Genomic DNA, 22602 nt, shown 5'->3' with positions numbered 1-22602 from the left:
TCAATGAGGGCGTTAGCAAAATGCCAATAAACTTATTTAGGAAGTTCCAAAATGAAACTTTTTGAAATGGGAGAGGCACATAAAAATCGAAGTTTGCAATACACAAATGCAATTAATGAGGCATTTGTTGATGGGGCACCTATGTGGCATCGTCAATGAACGTAAATGGAATCAAATATATACTAAGTGTTTGGTTTCGTTTTCATTTATTGAGTAAACGTTGCCACATATGTGCCATGTCAACAAAGGCCTCATTAATTGCATCTCTATGTATTGGTGTTTATAAAATCAAACATTGATTTCTGTGCGTCTCTCTCATTTCAGGAAACTTCATTTTGGAACTTTTTGAAATGGGTAGGTGTTTATTGGTATTTTGCTGATGTATTGGTTATTTATCATAAACGCCCTCATTAATTGCTTTTTTCGATTTTGCAGCCATACAAGTATAAAATGTTTGGTCAATAAACGTAAAGGGAACTAAACACATGTTTCCTTTTGTTTTTAATATTTGAACTTTGAAGATTCAAGCACGAGTTTCCTTTTGTTTTTAATATTTGAACTTTGAAGATTCATCATTCAAAAACAAAACTAAAAACATAGTCCGCTTGTAAGTTTTACAGTTATAGCTCTGCACTCAACATTCCCAAAAATTTACCAGAAAAAAGTTGCTAGCCATGTGACTGTTTGATGCGTGCATTCCCATTAATTATCACATCAATTTCCTTTGCAGAGCTCTCAATGAACAAAAGTATTTATGCTTATTTGATTCTTGCAACTTAAACCAAATTGGGATTTAACCTTAAAAAGAATTGTAACATGCCACAGTTTTGGTTCCAATAAGAGGGAAAAAGCAGAGGAAAAAGAATGGCATCCGAACCTTTCCTCTTTCTATCAGAGCCAGGTTTCAGTCCTGCGACCTGTGGGTTATGGGCCCACCACGCTTCCGCTACGCCACTCTGATTTATTGCTTGATAACATTAAAAAAATATCATTTCTATTATAACGAATTAAGAACCCGCTCTCATAGAAAGGAACACCTACCTAAGCTTTTCTCTTTCTATCAAAACCAAGTTTGGTTCCTCGGATATGTGAATTATACACCCACCAAGCTTCCACAACTCTAATATAATCTGTTGAGTACGGTAATTCCACAACTCTAATATAGTTTCAGCTTTTTGGGGTTTTTTTACATAAATACCCCTCCTAACAGCTATAAACAATAGGGGGCATTTATGTATTTTGCTTATGGAGGGGAGAAAAATGACATAAATGCCCCCAACAGCTATATAACTAGTTTAGGAGGGATTTTTGAGTAAAGTTATAAATAACTTTATAATGACCAAAATACCCCTCACAACAACTAAAAAATAACTAATTTTTAGGGTATTTTGGGCAATTGAATTATGTTTAATTCATATAAATAGCCTTATCCTCTACCAATCTCGATGCCGCACGGGTTTCTTCCACTGCAGAACTACCCCTGTGACAACTAGGTGCCATCTTAGGTGCCAAATAAGCAAAACGAAAACACAACAAACAGTTTGGATGGGCTCTTCACAATGCAAACCCCACAACCCATTCCCTCCTAAGGCTGCCAATGGATTAGCTCATATTCGTTAAAGGGTATATTTGCTTTGTTTCGATAAGAATCTGTCATATTTCCAGAATATCGAATTTGAATCTGATTTCATTTGGACTGTAATAAAAAACTTGATGAAGAGAGGTGTATAAATCTAGCTCTTGCTGGATCGAATTTATCATCGAACTAGAAAGGACCCCGTGTGATGCACAAGAAAAATCTGAAAGATTTAATAATTTTATTTTTCATTTAATGTTGATTTATAAAATTTAATAATTGTTAATTGAATATGAATAAATATTTTTTAATAAATTTAGTTTTATTAATAATTTATAGTAATTTTAATAAATTTTATTCTTTTTATTATTTTAAATGAAATTTTGATTACTTTTAAAATAAATAAAAATAATTATAAAAGCTAACATTTTTATTAATTCTACTAATAATTAACAATTATATAGGAATGACAATAGGGTGGATTTAGGGCAGGGCACCCCATCCCCACCTCGTCCCCAATGTCACGCAGGTTCAGGGCATGGTAATCACTCCTCAATGTCGAGCGAGTTCAGGGGCAAGGCACCCCACTCCTCAGGGACCCGTGCAATGCATAGGAAAAATTTGAAGGATTTAATAATTTTATTTTTCATTTAATGTTGATTTATAAAATTAATAATCTTTAATTGAATATGAATACATATTTTTTAATAAATTTAGTTTTATTAATAATTTGTAGTAATTTTAATAATTTTTATTCTTTTATTATTTTTAAATGAAATCTTGATTACTTTAAAATAAATAAACATAATTATTAAAGCTAACATTTTTATTAATTCCACTAATAATTAACAATTATATATGAATGACAACAGGGTGGATTTAGGGCAGGGCACCCCATCCCCAATGTTACGTGGGTTTAGGGCAATGTAACCACTCCTCAATGTCGAGCGAGTTCAGGGGCAAGACACCCCACTCCTCATCAATGATGGAGAATCTTCGAATCTCTTTGCCCCGTCCCAATATTGGGCAGGTTCAAGTAGAGGTGTAAATTAGGTCGTGCTAGGTCGGCACGACACGACTCGCATGTGGCCCGCACAAAGTGCGAGTCGTGCTATGCTGGCCCACGAGGCATCCTAGGCCATGCCTCCCTCCTTTGGGATAATTTAGGGGGTCGGTTTGGCATAACCCGTGGCTCGAGCCCACATGGGCCCATGCCGTGCTATGGGTCGGGTTGGTCCAAGGGCCAGGCCATGCCGTACATCAAGCTAATGTCAAGGCAAGGCACCCACTCCCCATCCAAGATTTTAAAAATTAGACCAAATAGGGAACCGTTTTGGGGTTGAACAATCTGTTTGTCAAATGGATAGCCCGCTTTGACAAAAAAAATAAAAAATTAAAAAAACAAAAAAAGGCAAAAAACTATTGTCTGGGTTGACAGTTCGACTGCCTAGGTCAACGGTTCGCTAACCAAATAAATGGTTTTGAGGAGAAATAGTGTTCGGTTCCTAGTTTTTCGGTCTAACCATCTAGTTTGATCTAGTTTTGAAAACACTGTCCCCATCAACCCAATATTCAATTTGATGATAGAAATGATCAAAATGATATATTGAGTATCAACCACATGGTAAATTTATAAAAAGACACTAAATTGTCTTTAATATTCAAAAATGTAATTTTATGAAAATTTTGGAAAATTTATTTTACTTGTGTAATTTTGAAAATTTATTTAAATTTTTATTAAATAAATTATTTTCTTTTTAAATGGTTTACCTACAGAATTATACTAATTTATCTTATAATTTATAATATTCTAATAATTTTCAATAATTATTTAGTGCATTTAAAATAAACTTTCAAATACTTTATATCTTTTAATTTCAAAAATGTTATTTTATGAAAATTTTATTACATTTGTGTAACTATGGTGATTTATTGATTTTTTTTAATTGTTATAAAATATACGTTTTTATTTGGTAGTTTACTAACAAAATTACACTAATTTATCTTTTATTCAATATAAATTAATTAACAGTTTCATTTTCTAACATTATAATATTTTGTTCCCCCATTTGTATTTGGTTATTAATTATAATAATAACAATAACTAAAATCTTATACTTTTAGATAGTTGCTAAATACAATTCTCAATTTTATAGAAATTAGTTAAAGAGTTTTCAGTTTCTATAAAATGTTGTTAATGAGTTAATTAATAATAATATTTATTAATTTTTGGTAATTTACTAACCGTATTTATTAACTTTTGGTAATAACACTATTTAATACTCATTGAATATGGGTGAGATTAAATATTAATTGTATTTAACTATTTATTAATTAATATTATTTTTTGTATTTCCTTTGCATTTTATCATTTTTCTAAATGTTTCATAGTATTTGTTTATTTTTTTGTAGTTTATACATTTTCTTGTATTTTTTGTTATTTATTTGCAATTTTTGTGTTTTTCTATAAAATCTTCAGTTTTTATCCAATTTCTATTTTTCATATTTTATATATTTTCCAAATTTCTGCATTTTTCTGCAATTTTCTATGTTTATGTGAAATGATACTTTCATTTAAATTTTTATTTTTCTATAATTTTTTTTTTATGTTTTACATGAAATATATCTATCATTTTCAATGTTTTTGTGCATTTTTATTTTTATTTGAAAAATATTTTTTGAGCCTTTTATCATTTTTATGTTTTCTTAGTTGGTATTTCCATGTTTAATGCATTTAAATTAGAAAAAAATAAGGATAAAATACAAAAATCTCTCTTTTGTCATTAACCCAACAGAAAACGGTAAAGCGATGCCCAAATTTTTTCTAAGTATCCATTTTACCCTTTTGTAAAATGGGGACTGAAATAACTTACGGCATAGAGACATATAAATAGGCACAAGTTCCTTCATGTTGATTTGGTGGACCCATTGCCAAGACAAATTTCTCCTTTGTACTATGACCGTTGGTTTCTGCGATACTCCTCCTTGTACTACTGTTGAAGGAAGACTTTCCATTAATCCAGTTATAAAAGATTGATGACAATGCAGTTTATCTTAATTGTTCCTATAACGAAGGTTTTAAATTTCGTAACGTATCGATCGATATGGGCGATATCGTTTCCAAAGAGATCCGATACATGGAAGATGTCTAATTAAATGGTTTTGTATTTTTTCGTCCGTATCGAATTGATACAGGTCCGTACTGCCCGATACATACCCGAAACGGGCCGATATGCATTATGTTTCAGCTGAATTTAATTTCTCTTTCCTTTTTAAATTTAAATTTAATTAATCCTTGAAGTCTGAAGCAAAGGTAAGAAGTTTTGAACCCAAGTCATTTGCTTGCAACACTAATTAATTAACCATTATGCCAACATCAATTACTTATTAGAACAAAATACTTTTTTATACTTAAAGTAATCTTTCTTGTCTTGGTGGATGTTTCCCAACAAATGTTATAAATTTGATTATTAATATTTATATAATAATAAGATGGATACAAGTTAAATTTATTTATTAAAAATTAAGGAATATATTAACTTGTATACATAATAAATATCATCTAAACCTATATATAATAAATATTAACTAATAAATGACTTCAAAAAAATATTAACTAATAAATATTAGTATGTATACACATACATTTTAGTTCTTCTATTATTTTTCAATGGTTACTAATTATATCCCAATACTTCATATAAATCATTAAAGAATGATTTTTTATGTTTGAATAAATTAGTTATAATCACATAAAGCTCATTTTTATTATTGTTCATATTTTCTAAAGATTTTTTGAATTTTCTAGTGTATCCATGCGAATCTTGATTTTTCGTCCATATCTATACGTTTCTAAAGTTTGTATTGATACGTCTCTTAAAATTACCTTTCTGATACTTTGAACCTTACCTATACCCATCTTGACGAAGAAGAGAAGTGAGAAATGAGGAGAAATTATATCAGTCATGTGTGCCTGATCGTTGGTGCTTGGTTGGAAATCTGATTCTTGACAACAAGCGACAGGAGCAGAAGAAGCGAGTTTTTGCTCTTGATGGTGGTGTTATTTCTTAGGCCTTACTTTCTCATCCTCTATCATCTCTTAGGCCTTACTTTCCATCCTCCTCTTCCCCTGTTCAACCACCACCATCACGTTTTTGCTCTCCCACTCACCCTCTCTTGCCTCTTCCTTTTCCCTCTCATTCTCCACCTCCTTAGCTCCTCCCATATCCTCACTTTCATCTCCCTCCTCCCATAAGAGAAAAAGGCTTGAACATCTGAGCATATCATCGTCGTTAGAGTTAGAAGAGCACGAAAACAATCAGAAGTTCATGAATATAATGGAGTGTTTTATTCTTCTTCTCTTATGCTGTTAGTTATTTCGGGGGTGTTCTATAGTGTGAATGAGAAATTGGAAATTGGTGGGTGTAGATTGGTCCACACCACACCTTGTGGCAGGGACCAATCCACACTACACCACAGTCCACAGATGTTCTGAACTGTGGATAAGTTGTGTGGATTTGACTAGTCCACACCCATAGTGGTGTTTTGTAGGCGTGGTGTGGACCAGTCCACACCACACTTTTTGATTCCATATATCTCATATACACTTGTGAATGATCTACACCAACATTTTTAAAAAACAACATTGAAACAGAATTATTCTGGCTATCGGTTTCTGGGTTGACGGTTCGAATGGATGGCCCATTCTGACAAAAAAATTACAAAAAAAATAATAATTAAAAATAAAAATATGGTAAAAAATCATTGAACTGGTTGATGGTTCGACCACTCGGGTCAATAGGTTGTTGACTTTTTCAACAGTTTTGGCCAAAAATAGGGTTTGGGGTAAAACGGAACCGCTTGCTTGGACGGTTCCCAAGCTGAACGGTTCGACTATCCGAGTCAATAGCGGTTCGAAAACCTTGACCTATATAGTTAATCATAATTATCTAATTTTTGCATTTTATATGATAAATATATTGAAAAATGCATCAATGAATTAATATTAACCAATAAATATTAATTTTTCTATAAAAATAATAGTAAAATAATTTAAAAATATTTTAAATATTATTTTATTGATAAAACATTAAAATTAAAAAAATAAAAAATTAAGTAAAATAATTAATATTTTATTAACAAAAAATATTAAAATGTGAAGCAGACAATAGGGTTTCAGGCTTTGAGGGAAAGTGTGAAGTAGGGGATCAAAAATCAAGTGTGGATGGTCCCTAACCACGAGATTTTGCCATGAATGAGAAATTGGGGTGTGGACCGGTCCTATCTATAACCTGTAGAATAAGTGTTCATCTCATGATACCGTACACGGGATGAACACAATGCCAAACACCGCCTTCAATACCCATTAAATGGGTATTTGGAAAAAAAATATATGTATCGATTTAACATTTTTGTTTGGGCCAATGATGAAAGAAAGGTTTTTGTCGAATTCTTTAGAAGTTTAGTGGAGATTTTTGTTTAAGTGAAACTATATAGAAAGTTTTATGATTGTCAGAAATTTCAGGGGAGGTTGTTATATTAAATGTCACAGTTTGGATTAGGGTGAGTCCAGAACCCATTAACATGAATAAATATAGGTTGGAGGGTCAATATGGATGGATTGAATCATACCGGTATGGGGAGATTTGTCCATGCATAGGGGATGGGCTGTGTGGGGCGTGTTCTGTGGGAGTCCATCGGAATGAGTTCAGCTTCTTCGGTCAGTGCAATAAGGCCCTTCACAGTTTTAGATTGAATATATTTCCGTACGTACTTGTGTGATTTATTGTATGGGAAGATATTTTCAATACAAAAATGCCGATCTCCATCCGAATTCACAAAAATAAGAAAGAAACATCCCCACTCCCAGTTCCCTTTTAAAAGTGAGTTTCACCCTTTCACACCGGCAAAAATTACAAACCATCAGCACTCAGCGGCGAACCAAACAAGATTCAAAACAACAGAATCGTCTATGTGGCATCGATGGGGTTCGTCACCTCATCCACGTTGGCTGTAGACTTGGAATCCGTGCAATCAGGATTTGGAAGCTGTGGTTGATGACTCACACTCACTCACTCGAAGACACGGAGTACAGACTACTGCGGGAGTAGGGATACCGACAAATTCACAACTTTTACTCATTAAAAACAAACAAGGCCCAACCCAAAGGGCAGGACCAGCATTTTCCATTTCCCTCGCGTCTTCATTCTGAAATGACTATAATACCCTTATGAAACCACTGTTCGTTTGCGTTTCGTCCCTTTAGGTAAGGTAATTGTATTGTAGCCAATAAATCGGTGGACCCAGGACTGGAGGTGATAAATTCGATGCAAGGGCAAATCAGTAACTATGTGATGACAGAGACACGAAATAAGAGTTTAGCTGAGGTACAAGAAACGCTGAGTTCTGATTTCTCGTGCTCTTGATGGTGGTGTTATTTTTCTGATCACGATCTTTCTCTTCTCTGCAGCTATTCTGCAATTCCAGATCTTTTTGGAATCTACTGTTTCCTCCCTTTTTTGGCTTTGGTTTCTGTAAGAATCAGGCTCGAAGTTAGGGTTTTCATTTCCCAGTTGCCCAATCCCTGAAATCTACAAATGGCTCAAGCTGTTGAAGAATGGTACAAGCAGATGCCAATCATCACTCGGTCATATCTTACAGCTGCAATTGTTACAACCGTGGGATGTTCGCTCGAGGTATAGATTACAGTTATTTCATCTACTCTTTTTTTTTCTATATTTATATTTATGTTTTTTTTTTCTTTTTTATCTTTATCTACTCTATTATGGTTATTGAGGCATTAGATCAAGTCTAGGGTTTTAGGTTTTCAATTTCTGCTACGAATTTTATTAATACCTTGTTTTCTTCACGTGAAAATCCTCCTTCCGGGTAACTGGGGTTGATCAAATCGAATTTATGTAAATTGGGTTGTTTTCAATTCGGATGAATGGTACAGCTCTGGGCTCTTTTCACTTCTAGGAACTTCGTTTTTCCGTCTATTTTCGTTTTTTTTTTCTTTTGTCGTTTAATGTTACATGAAGGAATTTATAAATTACGAATGAAAATTGTTTGATTTTTGCTACTCTATTTCCACGATTTATGTACTTTTTTTACTTTACTTTTGCAGATAATCTCTCCTTATCATTTGTATTTGAACCCAACTCTTGTCGTTAAGCATTATGAGTTTTGGCGGCTCATCACAAATTTCTTCTACTTCAGGAAAATGGGTAATTGCAGAATTCTAATTTTGAAATATAATTTGTCTCGTACTAAACAACATTAAAGTTCCTGTGGAATGTTGTTAGTCTGTTTATGTTTTCGTGGTTTACATTGTTCATCCGAGGTGAACATCTAATTGGCAGTTTGTGATAGCGATCGCCCATTTTATGGTTTAACTCTTAGCCTGATGCATTGTTTTTCATTGAATTAATAATCTCAGCCTCGTTGGGGGCTTCTTTTTGTGTGTCCTGACCTCTAGCTGCACAAGGTTCACCACAAGAAACTATGCTTCTTGTGATCAGATACAGATGGAACTATCCATCCGGAAGAAATGATACTATCATTTGATTTTCTTCTCTTTGAACTAAGGCTCAGTTTGGAAAGAGAACAAATATAAATATGTACATTGCAAATATAAGGTTTAGAAATGCAACATACAAGGTTTTGTACTATTCATATTTGTATTTGTAGAGAGCCAAAATGTTGACAAGTGAAAGTGTAAAATTGGATGAGGAATTACAGAAGAGTTTATCAATCGTAAATAATTGAAATACTGCACCAAATAATTCATTGTGGTTTTGTTTCGTTTTTTATCCATAGTGGGGGTTCCTCTCTTCCTTCATCCATATCCATTTATGTCACTGTTTGCCTGCCAACGTGTTTGAATATTCCGCCTTTTCTCTCATAAGTAAGAAATTGATCACCAAATATACCTTGACATGCTCATTAAGTAATTTTTGAGTCACATAAATTATAACATGAAGTTTAGCATATCTTAATCTATTCATTAGGAAAAGTTGCTTATTACCTTATTATGCATATCCGTGATTATTCTCATTTATCTACACATCTTTTACCTGAATTACCACATTTTGTCATGACAGACTTGGACTTCTTATTCCACATGTTCTTTCTTGCTCGGTACTGCAAGCTTCTTGAAGAAAACTCCTTCAGGGGAAGAACTGCAGATTTCTTTTACATGCTCTTGTTTGGGGCAACCGTCTTAACTATCATAGTACTTGTTGGTGTGATGATACCTTTTGTATCAGAGTCTTTTGCAAAAATTTTCTTCTTAAGCAATTCATTGACCTTCATGATGGTCAGTTAGTTCAACATTTTCTTTCTTATACCTTTCTTTTGGCTAAGCATTCTTTTGTTTACGTTTACTGTTCTTTATTTGTTATAGATAAGTGTGAGTATTCTTACAACTCTCTTCTCTACAGGTTTATGTATGGAGCAAGCAGAATCCTTTTATCCATATGAGTTTCTTGGGACTTTTTACTTTTACGGCAGCTTACCTACCATGGGTAAGTAATGATCAATTATGCTGCAAGATAACTTGTAAAGCAGGAAGTCACCTTATCTACCCTTTCAGAGCAGTACATAAACCATTTTAGATAAAAAGATACAGCCATTACTATTAGAGGATCGACATAGAAATTAACCCTAGCTTGTTTTCTGAATTCCATTTGTTTAAAAAGTAAGAAGTTTCCCACACTTCTAATTCATCAATATGGGCACTTTGTTCGCCCACTTATACATCAGCAACCTTCTATATAATATTTTGATCTTTGAATCCTGTTGGAAAGCCATCATTGTGCTATTTTGTCCTTAACTTGTACAAATGGAAGATAATGGTGGGACTATGAAGTGCCGGTGATTTTCTTTGCCATGTTTGCTTCTTTCCTTTTATTGAATATGCATTCACTTTGGCCAGTCTCTTTAAGCATCCTGAACTCAGCTAGGATATTTTACAACATAATTTCTATAAATGGCATTCCTCAAATTAAAGGTTTCTGCAAAATGCTTACACAATGAGCAATACTTAAAATTAGAATGCTAACAAACTGGCAATCTCCCAAGGGAATGGAATCAAGAAAGGCTTTATATGAAAATTTTGTCCTGAATTAATCTAGTTAAATTCAATATGCCTGACGTATTTCTTTGAGGGAAGACTTCTACAGTGCTTCACTTATTCTCACTATATGGATTACTATTCGTATGCTTATTTGTCTCCTGTTCTAGTTCTATGCCTTTCTGGAATTTTGGATTATTGAACCTGGTAAATTGGGAAAATGATAATGCAGCGAAAATTAATCACATCCTGTCTCCAACTTGTACCATTATCATTTGCAACTTGGGTGGTTAATGTAACACTTGATTTTTTTTTTTTTCCATTCTCAATTACAGGTTCTTTTGGGATTCTCTGTACTGGTTGGCACTAGCGCTTGGGTGGATTTGCTGGTATGTTTCTTGACCTCACAACCCACTGTGATATGATTAGTGGATATTTTTCTGTGCCATTGGCTCAGATAAGTGATTTTTCTTACACATGGCATTTGAGGTAGCATGAGATCCTGTTAAGGGCTCACAAATAGGATCTCGTCACAGGTCGGTCAACGGGGAAAACCTCTTGTTTCCCCTTGTTCCTCCCTTTTCTTGAGGAACCTATCTTTGGCGTCTTAATGGTGATTGTTCAAGAGATCACCAACTCTCCTCTACTTTGTTTTGACTGAGAAATTCGATGCCTTTATTGAATAGCATTAGCTCCTTTAAATAGGAAATTACAAGAAGATAAGAATCCTATTTTTTGGAAGACTCCCTACTGATCTATACTACTGAATTTAGATAAGAACACATAACAGATAAGACTCCCTACTGATCTATACTACTGAAAACAGATAAGATAGAACACTGAATTAGATAAAATGAGAACACTGAAATAGATAAGATGATAACTGAATTAGATAAAATGAGAACACCCTTTACTGCTGCTGTCGGCGGCGATACTGCTTCCCAATAAAAGTGTCCATAACAGATCCACCTGTTTCTGTACCTCAGCCTCCCCCCAGATGCACAATTTAAAAGCTTTAGCCTGATAGTCCTTTTTTTTTATTGGTTAAAGGCTTTAAGCTGATAGTGTTCTTTCTCATGGCCGAAGAAGAATGTTTTTAGTTCCTCCTTTTAATCTAAACACTCATCGTTAGTGAGGTAGTGTTTTACACGGCACCATGTTGGGATCATGTGTATGAGGGCACTGTCCATGTGGCTAACCTGGAGTTATTTTTATTTATCTGTTAATGGAATTACCACGTTTGGCCCAAAGACTGAAGACCTTTTCCCTTTTAATTTAAAATTACATATTCTTCCCAATTAACATATTTGTCTGCAATCAATTTAAGCTCCTCAGAAAAGAAATGAAGAATTAGATGCCTAGAAATCCTTAGCTATCTAAAATAAACTAAAAATAAAATAAAAATAGTAACTTTGATTCGGAGGAACCAACTGCTTGTGTTTTATTAAACGTTTTTTTTTTTTCTGAAGTAAAATCAGCACATCTGATAACCATTCCTTGTTAGTTAATTTTGTTTGGATTTCCAGACATACCATTTATGATAAATGTTCCTTTTTCAAAGATGAGGTGCATGGAATAGAAAATTCTGTGCAACCTATAGGTGTGTAAATAAAAAATATAAAAAAACTTGTCAAGATTCAGTTGTAACCATTTGTTATTTGTCCAGAAGGACCCATTTGCTGTTCTACTAAAAACCGATTCCCTGCCTCAGGGCATGATAGCTGGCCATGCATATTATTTCCTGGAAGACGTATATCCACGGATGACTGGTCGTCGCCCACTGAAGACTCCTTCGTTCATAAAGGCACTGTTTACTGATGAAACTGTTGTGGTAACTCGGCCAGCAAATGTGAGGTTTGCTCCCCCACCAGCCGAGGACGATCACCAAGATTAGTCTAAATGTGAGGGAACGGAAACTCCGTGGGGTGTAGCCATGGTTGAACTTTTTCTTCCCTTGCAGATGGAAAGCTGCAGGTGAGCTCCGTAATCCACTCAGGTGATAGGCACGGAGGTGATGTAATTGTGTTTGTGTTTTCATTCCATACTTAGTTAAATTAACAACGTTGGGATGCCAGGTTTAGAACGTTGCCGCTATTGCTGCTAGGTAGATTTGAAGATTGAATCCTGGAATTCAAATCTGGGAGTGGAGGCTATCTAGTTGTACCTTCTGTAATAGTTGACCCTCTGCAAAATTACATCCATTGTGTATATTTGTTAAGATTCAGGGTATCATTCGATGTGACACTTACAATTTAACAATAGAATTGTTTTCGTTGCTTCTATAGCCTTGAACAAGAAAGTCCAATTTTAGCCACCATGCATCGTATGATCGTAGAAGTTGGCTGAATAGATTCTAAAGACCTTTGTTTCGTTTTTTCAGTTCACTTCGGGCATGAATAGTTTAATGGTTCCATGTTCAAAACTCAATCCAGTATTATACTTCCGATTGAACCAGATAGATTGCTTTGACTGTTGGTTTGGACTTAGAGTCTCATGTGGGCAGTTGGGGTGAAAAGAAGGGAGAATGGCAAATGGTAGCGAGTTATGACTAGTGGAAGTTGTTCACTTTCAAACCCATAGGCCATAATAGAAAAATAAGAGCAATGCCGACCACCGAGTCGACTGTCGCCCTTTCGGCCACCACACACGACCAAGGAGCAAGGACCCGACCGACCACCGACTGTGCAAGTGTAAATATGTAACCACTAATTAGCGAGTTATGACTCTCGACCCTTCTTGTACTCTTGTTATTTATTTGAAAAGGGCTGTGGTGGACGAGCGAGACCGTAACACAAGCATCAGCCTACGCAAGGGTATGCATAAAATAAATATGAAACAGAGAATGGCCAATGGTATTCGGATCCTGGCCTTATTTCATCGTATGCACAAAAGGATACAAAGGGTGGGATTCCTAATCCTCAGCTCGGGTCTAGGGACTTTAATCTCTCGCCCCATAAATTCAGCAGAGGCAAAGCCTTATCAGTTGTCCCAAGTTCCCAACCCAACTATATGGGGTGTCGGACTCGGATCTGTTTCTCCCTGTTCTTGTGGTCCACATGCCTCCTTCCTGCAAAACAATTTTTTAATTTTTCCTGGACTGGAACATACCATAAATTACGGTTGGATTTTGCCGGTGGATTCGGATCGTTCACTGAATTGAAATGATAGTAACATTCAAAGGCCCGGTCAAATGCCACACTGAAAGATCGATTGGTGACAATGCGAGGTCATTAGCTCGTGATGCGGTGCAGATGTCTAACCTCCAACGTGGGAATGAAAGCAACACCTCACGTGGTTAAAGTATCAATACGACGCCCAGTGAGTAGCCCTGTTTAATGCTTTGCCATCATTAACCATACCTCCTGCCCCACTCGAATTACCCCTCCATCCATTTCGATTTCAAATTCTGTTTTAATCCAAGCTCGTACAGGACTAGTATTTTACACTTGTTATGTACCATTAACCAAGAAGCAGCAACTAAAATCAAGTTTAAAAAACCAGAAAATTCACCATCGTAGAAGAAGGAAATTCATTTCTAGGAAGATTCAACTACAGAATCCAACATGAATCCCACATTTCAAATGGCCCCAATAAAACAATTCTCCAAGTTCCCTACTGAACCTAGAAAAAAATAATAATTTACCCTTCAAGACCCACACCCACCAACAGCAGAGTGCCAGGTCGAAATAAATACGAAGACCCCTCTTTATTTGTCAACCGGATGGAACTCCAAACCAGACACCATAGCTCTTCAAAATCAATGGTTGTAAACTGATCAACGAATCCTTCTCCCGCAAGCTGCAAAGAGCGCCACATATTTTACATACAAAAGTACTGCCCTGGCAACGAGCTATGCCAGAATAATACATCTGGATCTTTCTTCCACTATGCCTCTTTCTCTGTCTACTCTTAAGCCGCAACTCAAGATGTGTTTTGAGTTTGTTGATGAAGAACAAAGGTAATCTGTGACAGGACTATCGGATTGGGTGATACTGAGCCGATACCCTTTTAGGAGGGAGCTTGCGCAGGATGTAGAGGACAAGTGCTGAAGGTAGGATCTCAGCCAACTGGTTTTCGGCAATAGAGGGTCAGAACATTCTAAGACTGAACTGTTTCTGAAAAATTGGGTTATCAAACAAAGAAATTTGTACATGCTTGAAATTTTACCATGTAATAGAAAAAATCCAGAATGGGATGATCCAAAACATCTAGAGATGCACCTGAATCGAAGGCAGATAAAAGAACCTGCAATTTAAGAATTAACAGAACCATGGTAAATCCAACTCCATGCAGCACTATAAAACTTTTGCTAGTCGAACTCTTTTATCTTTTCTTATCCACAAGAAAATTTAGCAAAGCAAGCCTTGTTTGAGCAAACCAACTATAAATGAAGAAAGTAACAACATCATAAAAACTAGGCACTGAACCAGATGCCTAGAGCAACACAAAACCCAGTACAGGGCCATACAGCACTGTTAATCTCGTACATCTAGTGACAAGCTTTTTTTTTTTTTTTCTTTTCTTTTTCTGGAGGCATGTTCTTACGCATTGTGACTGCTGGACATTTTATAATGCACCTTTAAATGCTTTATCCCTCTTCATGGACACAGTCTGGGACCGAAACAGCAAACTCATGTCCCATTTGGAACATGATGCTTTGGATGATCTGCTTTGGAGAAGTCACTAAAAAAGCTTCAGCAGAAAGCCTTCTTTTTGGCAGGACAGCCAAATTTGAGCTTTCAGGGTCTCTCACCAAACATTGCCACCTCATAAAGCCAAAAGATGCCACAGGGAAGCCCACCCCAAGGATTTAAAATATTGATATTTGCATATAGATATCGCCGATACTCCACCTTTTTTTTTTTTTATAAGCATTAGAGGGATAAAAGAAGGCAACCAATGTTTTAAAATTTTAAAAATATCAGTGTATTGGTGTATCCATAAGTATCTAGGTGCACTGATATGGATACAATACGTCCAATACGGGGCATATGGTACCTTTTATTTATTTTTTATTTATTTTTGATGAAAATGGGGCATATGGTATCAATATTTTAATCCTTGGCCCACCCAAATTGACACTCAAATTAGCAAGTAGCAACATAAATCACCATCCAACAACCCTTCTATTTCTTTCTCTTTGGGACAGGATAAAATACTTGAACTACCTAGTGCCATTTGTGCAGATTCAAGCACACATTGTCGAGGTGTATTACATAAAAATAAAAAATAAAATAAAATAAAAACCTTGAGCACTAACTCAACAGAACAATCCAACTTAAGCAGATTCTCTTGTTTTACAACGAGAAAGAAGGTAGCAAGTCACTCAGATTATTTACGCTAATTCTTATGACACTGAAGAATCTTCTTAATCAAGCCAGTTCAGGTGTTGTCCAAAGTTATTAAGCAACCTCTCTTTTTCTTAGTTGATAGGGGGTTCAGAAGAAACTACTCAAACAGAAGAAGAGGGAAGAAAAACATCTTCAATTACTCCATTCTCAAATGAGCATCACGAAAATATCATGTTTATTAGTTTTTACAATTTTACTAATGGAATTAGCAACTGCAACACATGTTAAAATTCAGGGAAATTTGTTCAAAAACCTTTGTAAAATTCCTTCTTGAATTTTTGCATTTTTTTTTCTTCAGTGGCAGATCATGTCAGTAGGATGATAAACTTGGTATTTTCATGTGATTCACTAAAGGGTCAATAGTTCTCAATCAAGTATCTCCATGCCATATCTTTCTTAAAAAGCAGGTTTACTGATTCACATAAGAATGTAACACATTATGCTTGGAACCATGGTACTCACCAGAAAGGTTCTTATAAGAAAGCAGGTGAAACATATTGCTGTAACAAATCCAACCTGCAGAAGTTCAATCATGTTATAAGAATGAAAATACTTTGAAATTAAACTAAAATTCCTCTTCCAGACAGAAGTTGAAGTAAAACAATTACAGACAAAGATTATTTCCTCAGCACCATGTAGCTTGATATAAAATATTGGAGAAAACTCATATATATTTATCAATGAAGAGTAGCTCCAAAACAAGCATGGCTTTAACATAAGAATCAAGGAGCAATAAAACAATAAATTATACTTCTATCGGTTTAAAAAATGACAGCATGTTTTGATTACTATCTTTCTCATTTCATTATCTTCTCTAAAGGCTAGAGCTCTGTCTTCTGACAAATATTAGACCTTTCATACCAAAAGATTCAATATAACTTATATGAAAGTGACAGCTAGCTTGCTGGTAAGGTCTCTAACTGGTTGTAGTGGAGGCTCTGCATAGAATCCAGCCTTCACCAGGGATTGAGGGTTTAAGCATTGGGGGAGGGCTACCCACTGTTTTAGCCCATTTACCTACCAAAGAAAGAAATAAGGAAAAAACATAAAAAATAAAACAAAATAATGGAACTTATCCTTCAAGGTGCAAGCCTCTAATACCCTTTGGCATTCCTTCAGAGGTTTCATGAATGATAGTAATAAAGCTTCCAAGCTACCAAGTAATTAGAATAGAAGCTATAGGAAATAAAAAAAAAAATGAAAAATATTATCTGATGCAATCTGGGTCTGAAAGTTGCGTTATTTTTATAATTCAATGGCCCACTTGATAAGGAGAAACAGATACCTCATGAAGCTTCTTTCTCCGCCCTTTAGATTCAATAGGGAAGCGCCTCAGCATGAAAAATAGTCTGCAAGCAAACACCAGATACCATCACTTAAGTAGAACCAAAAGCATCTGTATAGGAGGACCAGTTCCATTAAAAAAAAAGGAAATAGAGATATGTGCATATGTATAGATACGGTAGACTGAAAAGACAGAAGGCACACCTTCCTCCATACAGCAAGAAACCTAGTGATGCGCTAATGGATACAACTGGACAGAAAATGAAACAAGCATGTACATTTAGCATATGAACCAACAAGTAATACATAGATTCATGATTGCTAAGTGAAGTCTCAACTACTATGCTGATAATTGCAAGAACCTTATCATATTCATGGTTAGGCTAACCTGCGATAAATACATTTCCTATGGCCTCCACAGTGCTGTTGTCATTTATCCATAGGTATATCCAAATACAAACCTGATACACATGTTTCAAAAAGCCTATTAGCTCAATTTGTCAGAGTATCATGTTATCAACACAAAGGTTGTAGCTTTATATGTTCAAGTCCTACATAATCTAAACTGTTTATACCCTGAGCACCAAATGTACAACCTACAATATACTAAATTATGTAAATATCAAACTGAAGGTTAAGTCATCAAAGATAGTAAAAGGCCAAAGCAAGAGGTGGCACCTAGGTTCAGGCAAGGCACACCCCACAAAATGAGCCTCTCTTGTGAGACTAAGCATGCCTACACTTCATAAGCAGAAAATAAGTTGTTGAAAACCTTAACATGAATCTCCTAGATAGATAGATGATTAAATTGGGCAGTCGAAGAGAATGCAAAAGATCATATGGTTATGTTTATCGAGTTAGGTTAGTTTGGGCCTAGTGCATCAGCAAGGAACAATCAAATACAAAGCCAAGAACCCTGCAGGTAATGGGAACATGTACTTGCTCCCACCCCCAACCACAAATGTTTGGGAAGAGAGAAAAAACATGGACAAACAGAAAATTAGGGAAAAGGTATAATCACGACAAAAAATCCTGCAAAAATAGTCCTTACTTTTCAGGCTTATATTAAGGAAATACAAGGCCCTATAAATGAAATGAATATGCATAGGCTTTATGTTAAAAAATAAAATATAGAATTAAAATGCAGCAATCATAAACAGAGAAATAGCGTATACTGCAATGTGAAACAAGAAAACATCAATTCACCTTGTTCCCTTCTAATGAACAGGATAAACATCTTGGTAGGAAAGTACTTGAAATTGCAGGTTGTTTCAGACCCAGATTGGGCATAAATCAGAAAGCTCACTGGTAATCAGATCACTGGTTTAACTAGTGGTTTAATCATTTTTCTGGTAAATATGAACAAAAAACCAGGGCCCAGAAAGCTCACTAGATCACTGGGTTGGAGTATCTAATCCAATCCAGCTCTGGCAACACTGGATCATTGGAATGAAATTTTATCTGCCAGTAAAGATGCATTGTTTTGCAGGTTGTGCAAGAAAAGATAGAAAAAAGGCGATGCATACCTGTATCAAATATACTCCACAATTAACCAAAATGTATACAAGCCTGAGCTTATCTGTTGGAAGACTTCTTGCCTGTCAATCATTAGGAATTGAAAAGAGTCAGAATTATTTCTACACTTATGGCCTAACACAAATTCAGAAGACAGTAAAATACCAAACAAGCGTTTGTTGGTCTGCATCCCATCAATGAAAACATTTGAGCAATACAAACTTCAGTAGTTACTATTCTTTCAGTGACATGAAGGAACTAAACCCTTATAATTATTAACCAGTATCACTTTCCACAGTGAAAAATCCCTGGGCATTTTCACTTGCCTGATGATATATCTCTGCCCAAAATAGGACAAGGAGTGTGTATGTAGAGAAGAACAGAAGTCCAGGAAGATCCAACAACGCCAAAGTAAACACCTGGTTCAAGAAGCACGCCTCTTATCAGATGTCATTGTCATCTAGTGCAAAATCATCCATACATTCTCTTAAACTACATAAGACTTGTGATTTGTAAGAATGAGATACAGTATAAATAATACATAAATAGTAGGGCTTTTGTTTTATTAGCCATTGACTTAAATGCATACTTCAGCTTTAGAGAAGAGCTACATTTTGAAGCCACTAACAGGAACAAGATCCTAGTGGCACCAGCCATATCATATCTCCATGTGGATTCAGTTATTTTGTCTCTTCTTTTTCCACTTTCAAAAACAAAAGCAACCCATATGAATAACCTCCTTTCTTTCTTTTTTTTTTTCGGCTACCATTTCTAGTGTTTAAATCAGATTTTACATCAATAAAAATAATGCACAAAAAATCATTAATTTTGTTGGTCACATGGTTCTATGATTGGTGTGGGCCGTGTGGCCATCCCCCTACCCCAATGGATATAAGTGATAGTGCAGTATTTGATTATTAAGTTGTAAGCACAAATTTGCTTTCTTAACTGAAGAAAATCCTGCTTCCCTTCCCAATTAATTGATGAAAACTCATATAACAAAGAAAAGGAAACAAAAGGAAAAAAATAATCTGACGACTTTCTATTTTTGTCAAGCAACCCCTATCTGAGGAAACCAATCTTGTGAAGATAACAAAAACTTCAACAGTGTAGCATTAAACAAAGTTATTAGAAATGAATTGTAATCCACGGCTATCAAGTTAAAATGACGATTTCATTTTCTCAAAAAAAAAAAAAAAAAAAAAAAGAAAGAAAAGAATCGTAATCAAAACCAGGAAACTTAGAAGTTAGTGGGGAGCAGCATCAAGCTCACCTTTGGCTTGAAAAGAAATACTTGTTTGTGAAACCCAAACACAATTGCACGCACTACAGTAAACAATCCCATGGTTAGAAGGGGGGCAAGATAAAAAGGAAAATAACAATAAAAATAAACATCCAAATGACAAGGTAATAACCAAGGCATCTAATCTAAAATCACCTCCGTTAACAATGAAGTTCATAAGATGGAAAATCTTCTGCGTAGTCCAGCCATACTCTGGCACTCTGAGTTCAATCCGGATTAATTGAATCTGCATAGCATTAACAACAATGGGAAAGGATGATCCCTCAAAAAGACATCCCCAAAAATAATCGCTTAGGACAATCACATTCAGCATTCTAACTTAGATGCGTCGTGTAAGTTCAACTAACTACTCAACCATCTTCAAACCCTAAATTTCAAATCTTCTAAAGTTCCGGAGCTTCTGCATTGTGTAGTAACTAGTAACCAAGAAAAAACAGAAAAAAGAAAATTTCAAAATTTACGCAATAATCTTATTTTTCATGGAGCTCCACCGAAATAAACAAAAATTAACAATGGAATCTCGTTACTTGAAATGAAAAAAAAGAAAGGAGAAACTAAACCAATTATCTGCAAAACAAGAGTTTTAATTAAAACCTGAAATTTACTACGGCAACAATGCCGATATCAGGAAATAGTAAAAAAAAAGTAAACTTTGTTTTAGTTCAAATAGAAAAATACTTGGAAAACAGCCAAACAACGGTTCAATAAACGGAGGCAGCAAATCAAAAGAGAAGAAAAGACTGACCAGAGCAACCAAAGAGACAAGGGCGTAAGCAGCACAGAGAGCGAAGAAGATCCCATCTTGCCAACTAGTTGACTCATTGATCTCGTTCCACCAATTGGAAGAAGCGACTCCAAACGCCATCGGTGAGACATTGAGAGTAAGCCTCGTCATTTAAATTTATTTCTTGGAGTCTCTTTGCGTGAGAAGCTCTGCAAAAAAAGTCAAAAACTGTGAAACAAGGAAGAAGATGAAGAAGAAGGTGAGAATCCAAGAGATTAGCAGACAGACAGCGAGAGATAGTAAAGAGAGAGAGAGAGAGAGAGAGAGAGAGAGAGAGAGAGAGAGAGAGAGATCTACCTGACGGTCCAAGTCTAAACTCAACTAGAAGGAAAAACTGGCTTTGCCTTTGCTCCACATCCACCACCTAAGCTTCAGCGTTCGGCTTGCCACCCAGGGAAATCGAGAGAGAGGTTTGGTAGTTGGGAAATAAAATAACGTGCGAACAGATCCTTCATCCCTCCCTTTGTCATTCAATTCAATAATTCGCCGCAGCTGTAGAAGCAGCTAAGCCTCAAGACCAACATTTTGAGGATGCCCTCGGCTTTGTCGAAAACTACAAGAGTTACCACTTTACCAGTTTACCACCATTAGTATCCAATGAGCGCGCTCCCATCGGAAAATTGGGTACAAACGACATAACTACGAATGAGCCACTCTTGTAAAAAAAGGAAATTGCTAAATGGGTTTCATTCCTTTGGCCTCTGAATATATATATCTATATCTATATTATTAACAAATGGACTTTTTATTAGACATTTTACTCTTTATCTAAGTAACATATAATGGGCATAAAAAAGGATATATATGTCATTTATTCACTCTAAAAAAGACATAATTTTGTCTTGAAGATACACAAATACAGTACATATTTACTATAATTTGGTAGATAGCTTCTAATATAAATCCAATTCCACCCACGGACCCACCTAATGAGTCGCTTTCTAAAACTAGTTTCATTGAAAGATCAATTTCATGACTGAACCAAAACATATTGGGGCTTTATGGGGTTTTAACCAAATATAGTTTTTTGGCTTTTTTATGTGAGGCCCGCCTTACAAAACCCGGAAGCCACTGCATGAAAGCCCTCCCAACAGCATTCAGTCATGTAATGCAAAATAAATAAATAATTCAATAAACAAGAGTCTGTTTGGTTCATCCAAATAGGGGTTAGAAAATGGAATCAGAAGCTCATTCCGGGTGGAATGGCATTTTCCCATTTGAGGAAATGGCCATCCCCCTCCCCCTTTCTCTTGGGAATGAGAATCCATTCCAACTTATTCCAAATCTAATTTTGATTCCTAATCCAACTGCAAACCAAACGGCCCAAAGATGGCTCATCCTCACCATGACCCCTTATTTGGGTGACGATTCAATGAGAATACTATAATTGGGCGACATTTGACAAAGCATTTAACCCAACCATGCCATTTTCTTCTCCTTTTATCTTTTAGGTTGATTGTAAACTTGCAATGCAAACCTATGGTAGTGTAAATAATTTGGGTGTAAATTCTGGTTTATTTTTATTTCAAATGAGAATACTATAATTTATTTACCTTATTTTATTTGATTATAATAAAAATAAAGTAAAATTAGAGTAAAACTCAAAATAAAAATAAATCAGAATTTTCATTTTTTTTATTTTATTAATGTAAATAAAATTACACTCAAACCAAACTCGGCCTTAATTTCTTTGTAGGCAATTAATTCTATCTGCGC

General features: G+C 35.3%; 2 protein-coding genes across 5 annotated transcripts; one reads left to right on the top strand and one right to left on the bottom strand.

Annotated features, from left to right (window-relative positions):
* Nucleotides 1–7823: 7823 nt before the first annotated feature.
* LOC148875415 (derlin-2.2-like) lies at nt 7824–12948 on the top strand. 4 transcript variants are annotated; one of them, XR_016105023.1, is made up of 8 exons: nt 7824–7962; nt 8046–8271; nt 8703–8802; nt 9679–9893; nt 10018–10101; nt 10985–11038; nt 12361–12623; nt 12725–12948. XR_016105023.1 is itself a non-coding variant. In XM_088964670.1 (7 exons), the coding sequence occupies exons 2-7, from the start codon at nt 8173–8175 to the stop codon at nt 12541–12543; spliced, it is 735 nt and encodes a 244-aa protein (XP_088820796.1). In that variant the 5' UTR covers nt 7824–7962; nt 8046–8172; the 3' UTR covers nt 12544–12948. The 4 variants fall into 4 exon arrangements, 2 of the variants coding, with proteins under 2 accessions (XP_088820796.1, XP_088820795.1); XM_088964670.1 differs by having other exon boundaries at nt 12361–12948; XR_016105022.1 differs by lacking the exon at nt 7824–7962 and having other exon boundaries at nt 7967–8271.
* Nucleotides 12949–14164: 1216 nt separating this feature from the next.
* On the bottom strand, nt 14165–21399 carry LOC148875414 (tobamovirus multiplication protein 1-like). Its single transcript, XM_088964668.1, has 12 exons — nt 21184–21399; nt 20848–21035; nt 20238–20328; nt 20073–20125; nt 19126–19218; nt 18811–18882; nt 17673–17745; nt 17489–17534; nt 17286–17349; nt 16463–16516; nt 14817–14894; nt 14165–14716 (listed from the first exon to the last, which is right to left on the bottom strand). The coding sequence occupies exons 2-12, from the start codon at nt 20995–20997 to the stop codon at nt 14624–14626; spliced, it is 867 nt and encodes a 288-aa protein (XP_088820794.1). The 5' UTR covers nt 20998–21035; nt 21184–21399; the 3' UTR covers nt 14165–14623.
* Between the last annotated feature and the right edge of the window lie 1203 nt (nt 21400–22602).

Source organism: Nelumbo lutea, chromosome 1 (assembly GCF_056320005.1).
Source record: "Nelumbo lutea isolate HS-2025 chromosome 1, American lotus-T2T, whole genome shotgun sequence".
Lineage (NCBI taxonomy): Eukaryota > Viridiplantae > Streptophyta > Magnoliopsida > Proteales > Nelumbonaceae > Nelumbo > Nelumbo lutea.
Note: the sequence above shows the minus strand (reverse complement) of the source record. Positions and strands in the feature narration are given on the sequence as shown.

What these genes read in the sequence shown, in the direction of transcription:
- LOC148875415 (XM_088964670.1), top strand. Translation starts at nt 8,173, where the DNA reads ATGGCTCAAGCTGTTGAAGAATGGTACAAGCAGATGCCAATCATCACT. An exon ending in CCGTGGGATGTTCGCTCGAG is followed by an intron (nt 8,272 to 8,702) that starts GTATAGATTACA and finishes TTACTTTTGCAG; the next exon opens with ATAATCTCTCCTTATCATTT. An exon ending in CTTCTACTTCAGGAAAATGG is followed by an intron (nt 8,803 to 9,678) that starts GTAATTGCAGAA and finishes TTGTCATGACAG; the next exon opens with ACTTGGACTTCTTATTCCAC.
- LOC148875414 (XM_088964668.1), bottom strand. Translation starts at nt 20,997, where the DNA reads ATGACGAGGCTTACTCTCAATGTCTCACCGATGGCGTTTGGAGTCGCT. An exon ending in AGGAAATGTATTTATCGCAG is followed by an intron (nt 17,535 to 17,672) that starts GTTAGCCTAACC and finishes TTTTCTGTCCAG; the next exon opens with TTGTATCCATTAGCGCATCA. An exon ending in TTCTTGCTGTATGGAGGAAG is followed by an intron (nt 17,350 to 17,488) that starts GTGTGCCTTCTG and finishes GTTTGCTTGCAG; the next exon opens with ACTATTTTTCATGCTGAGGC.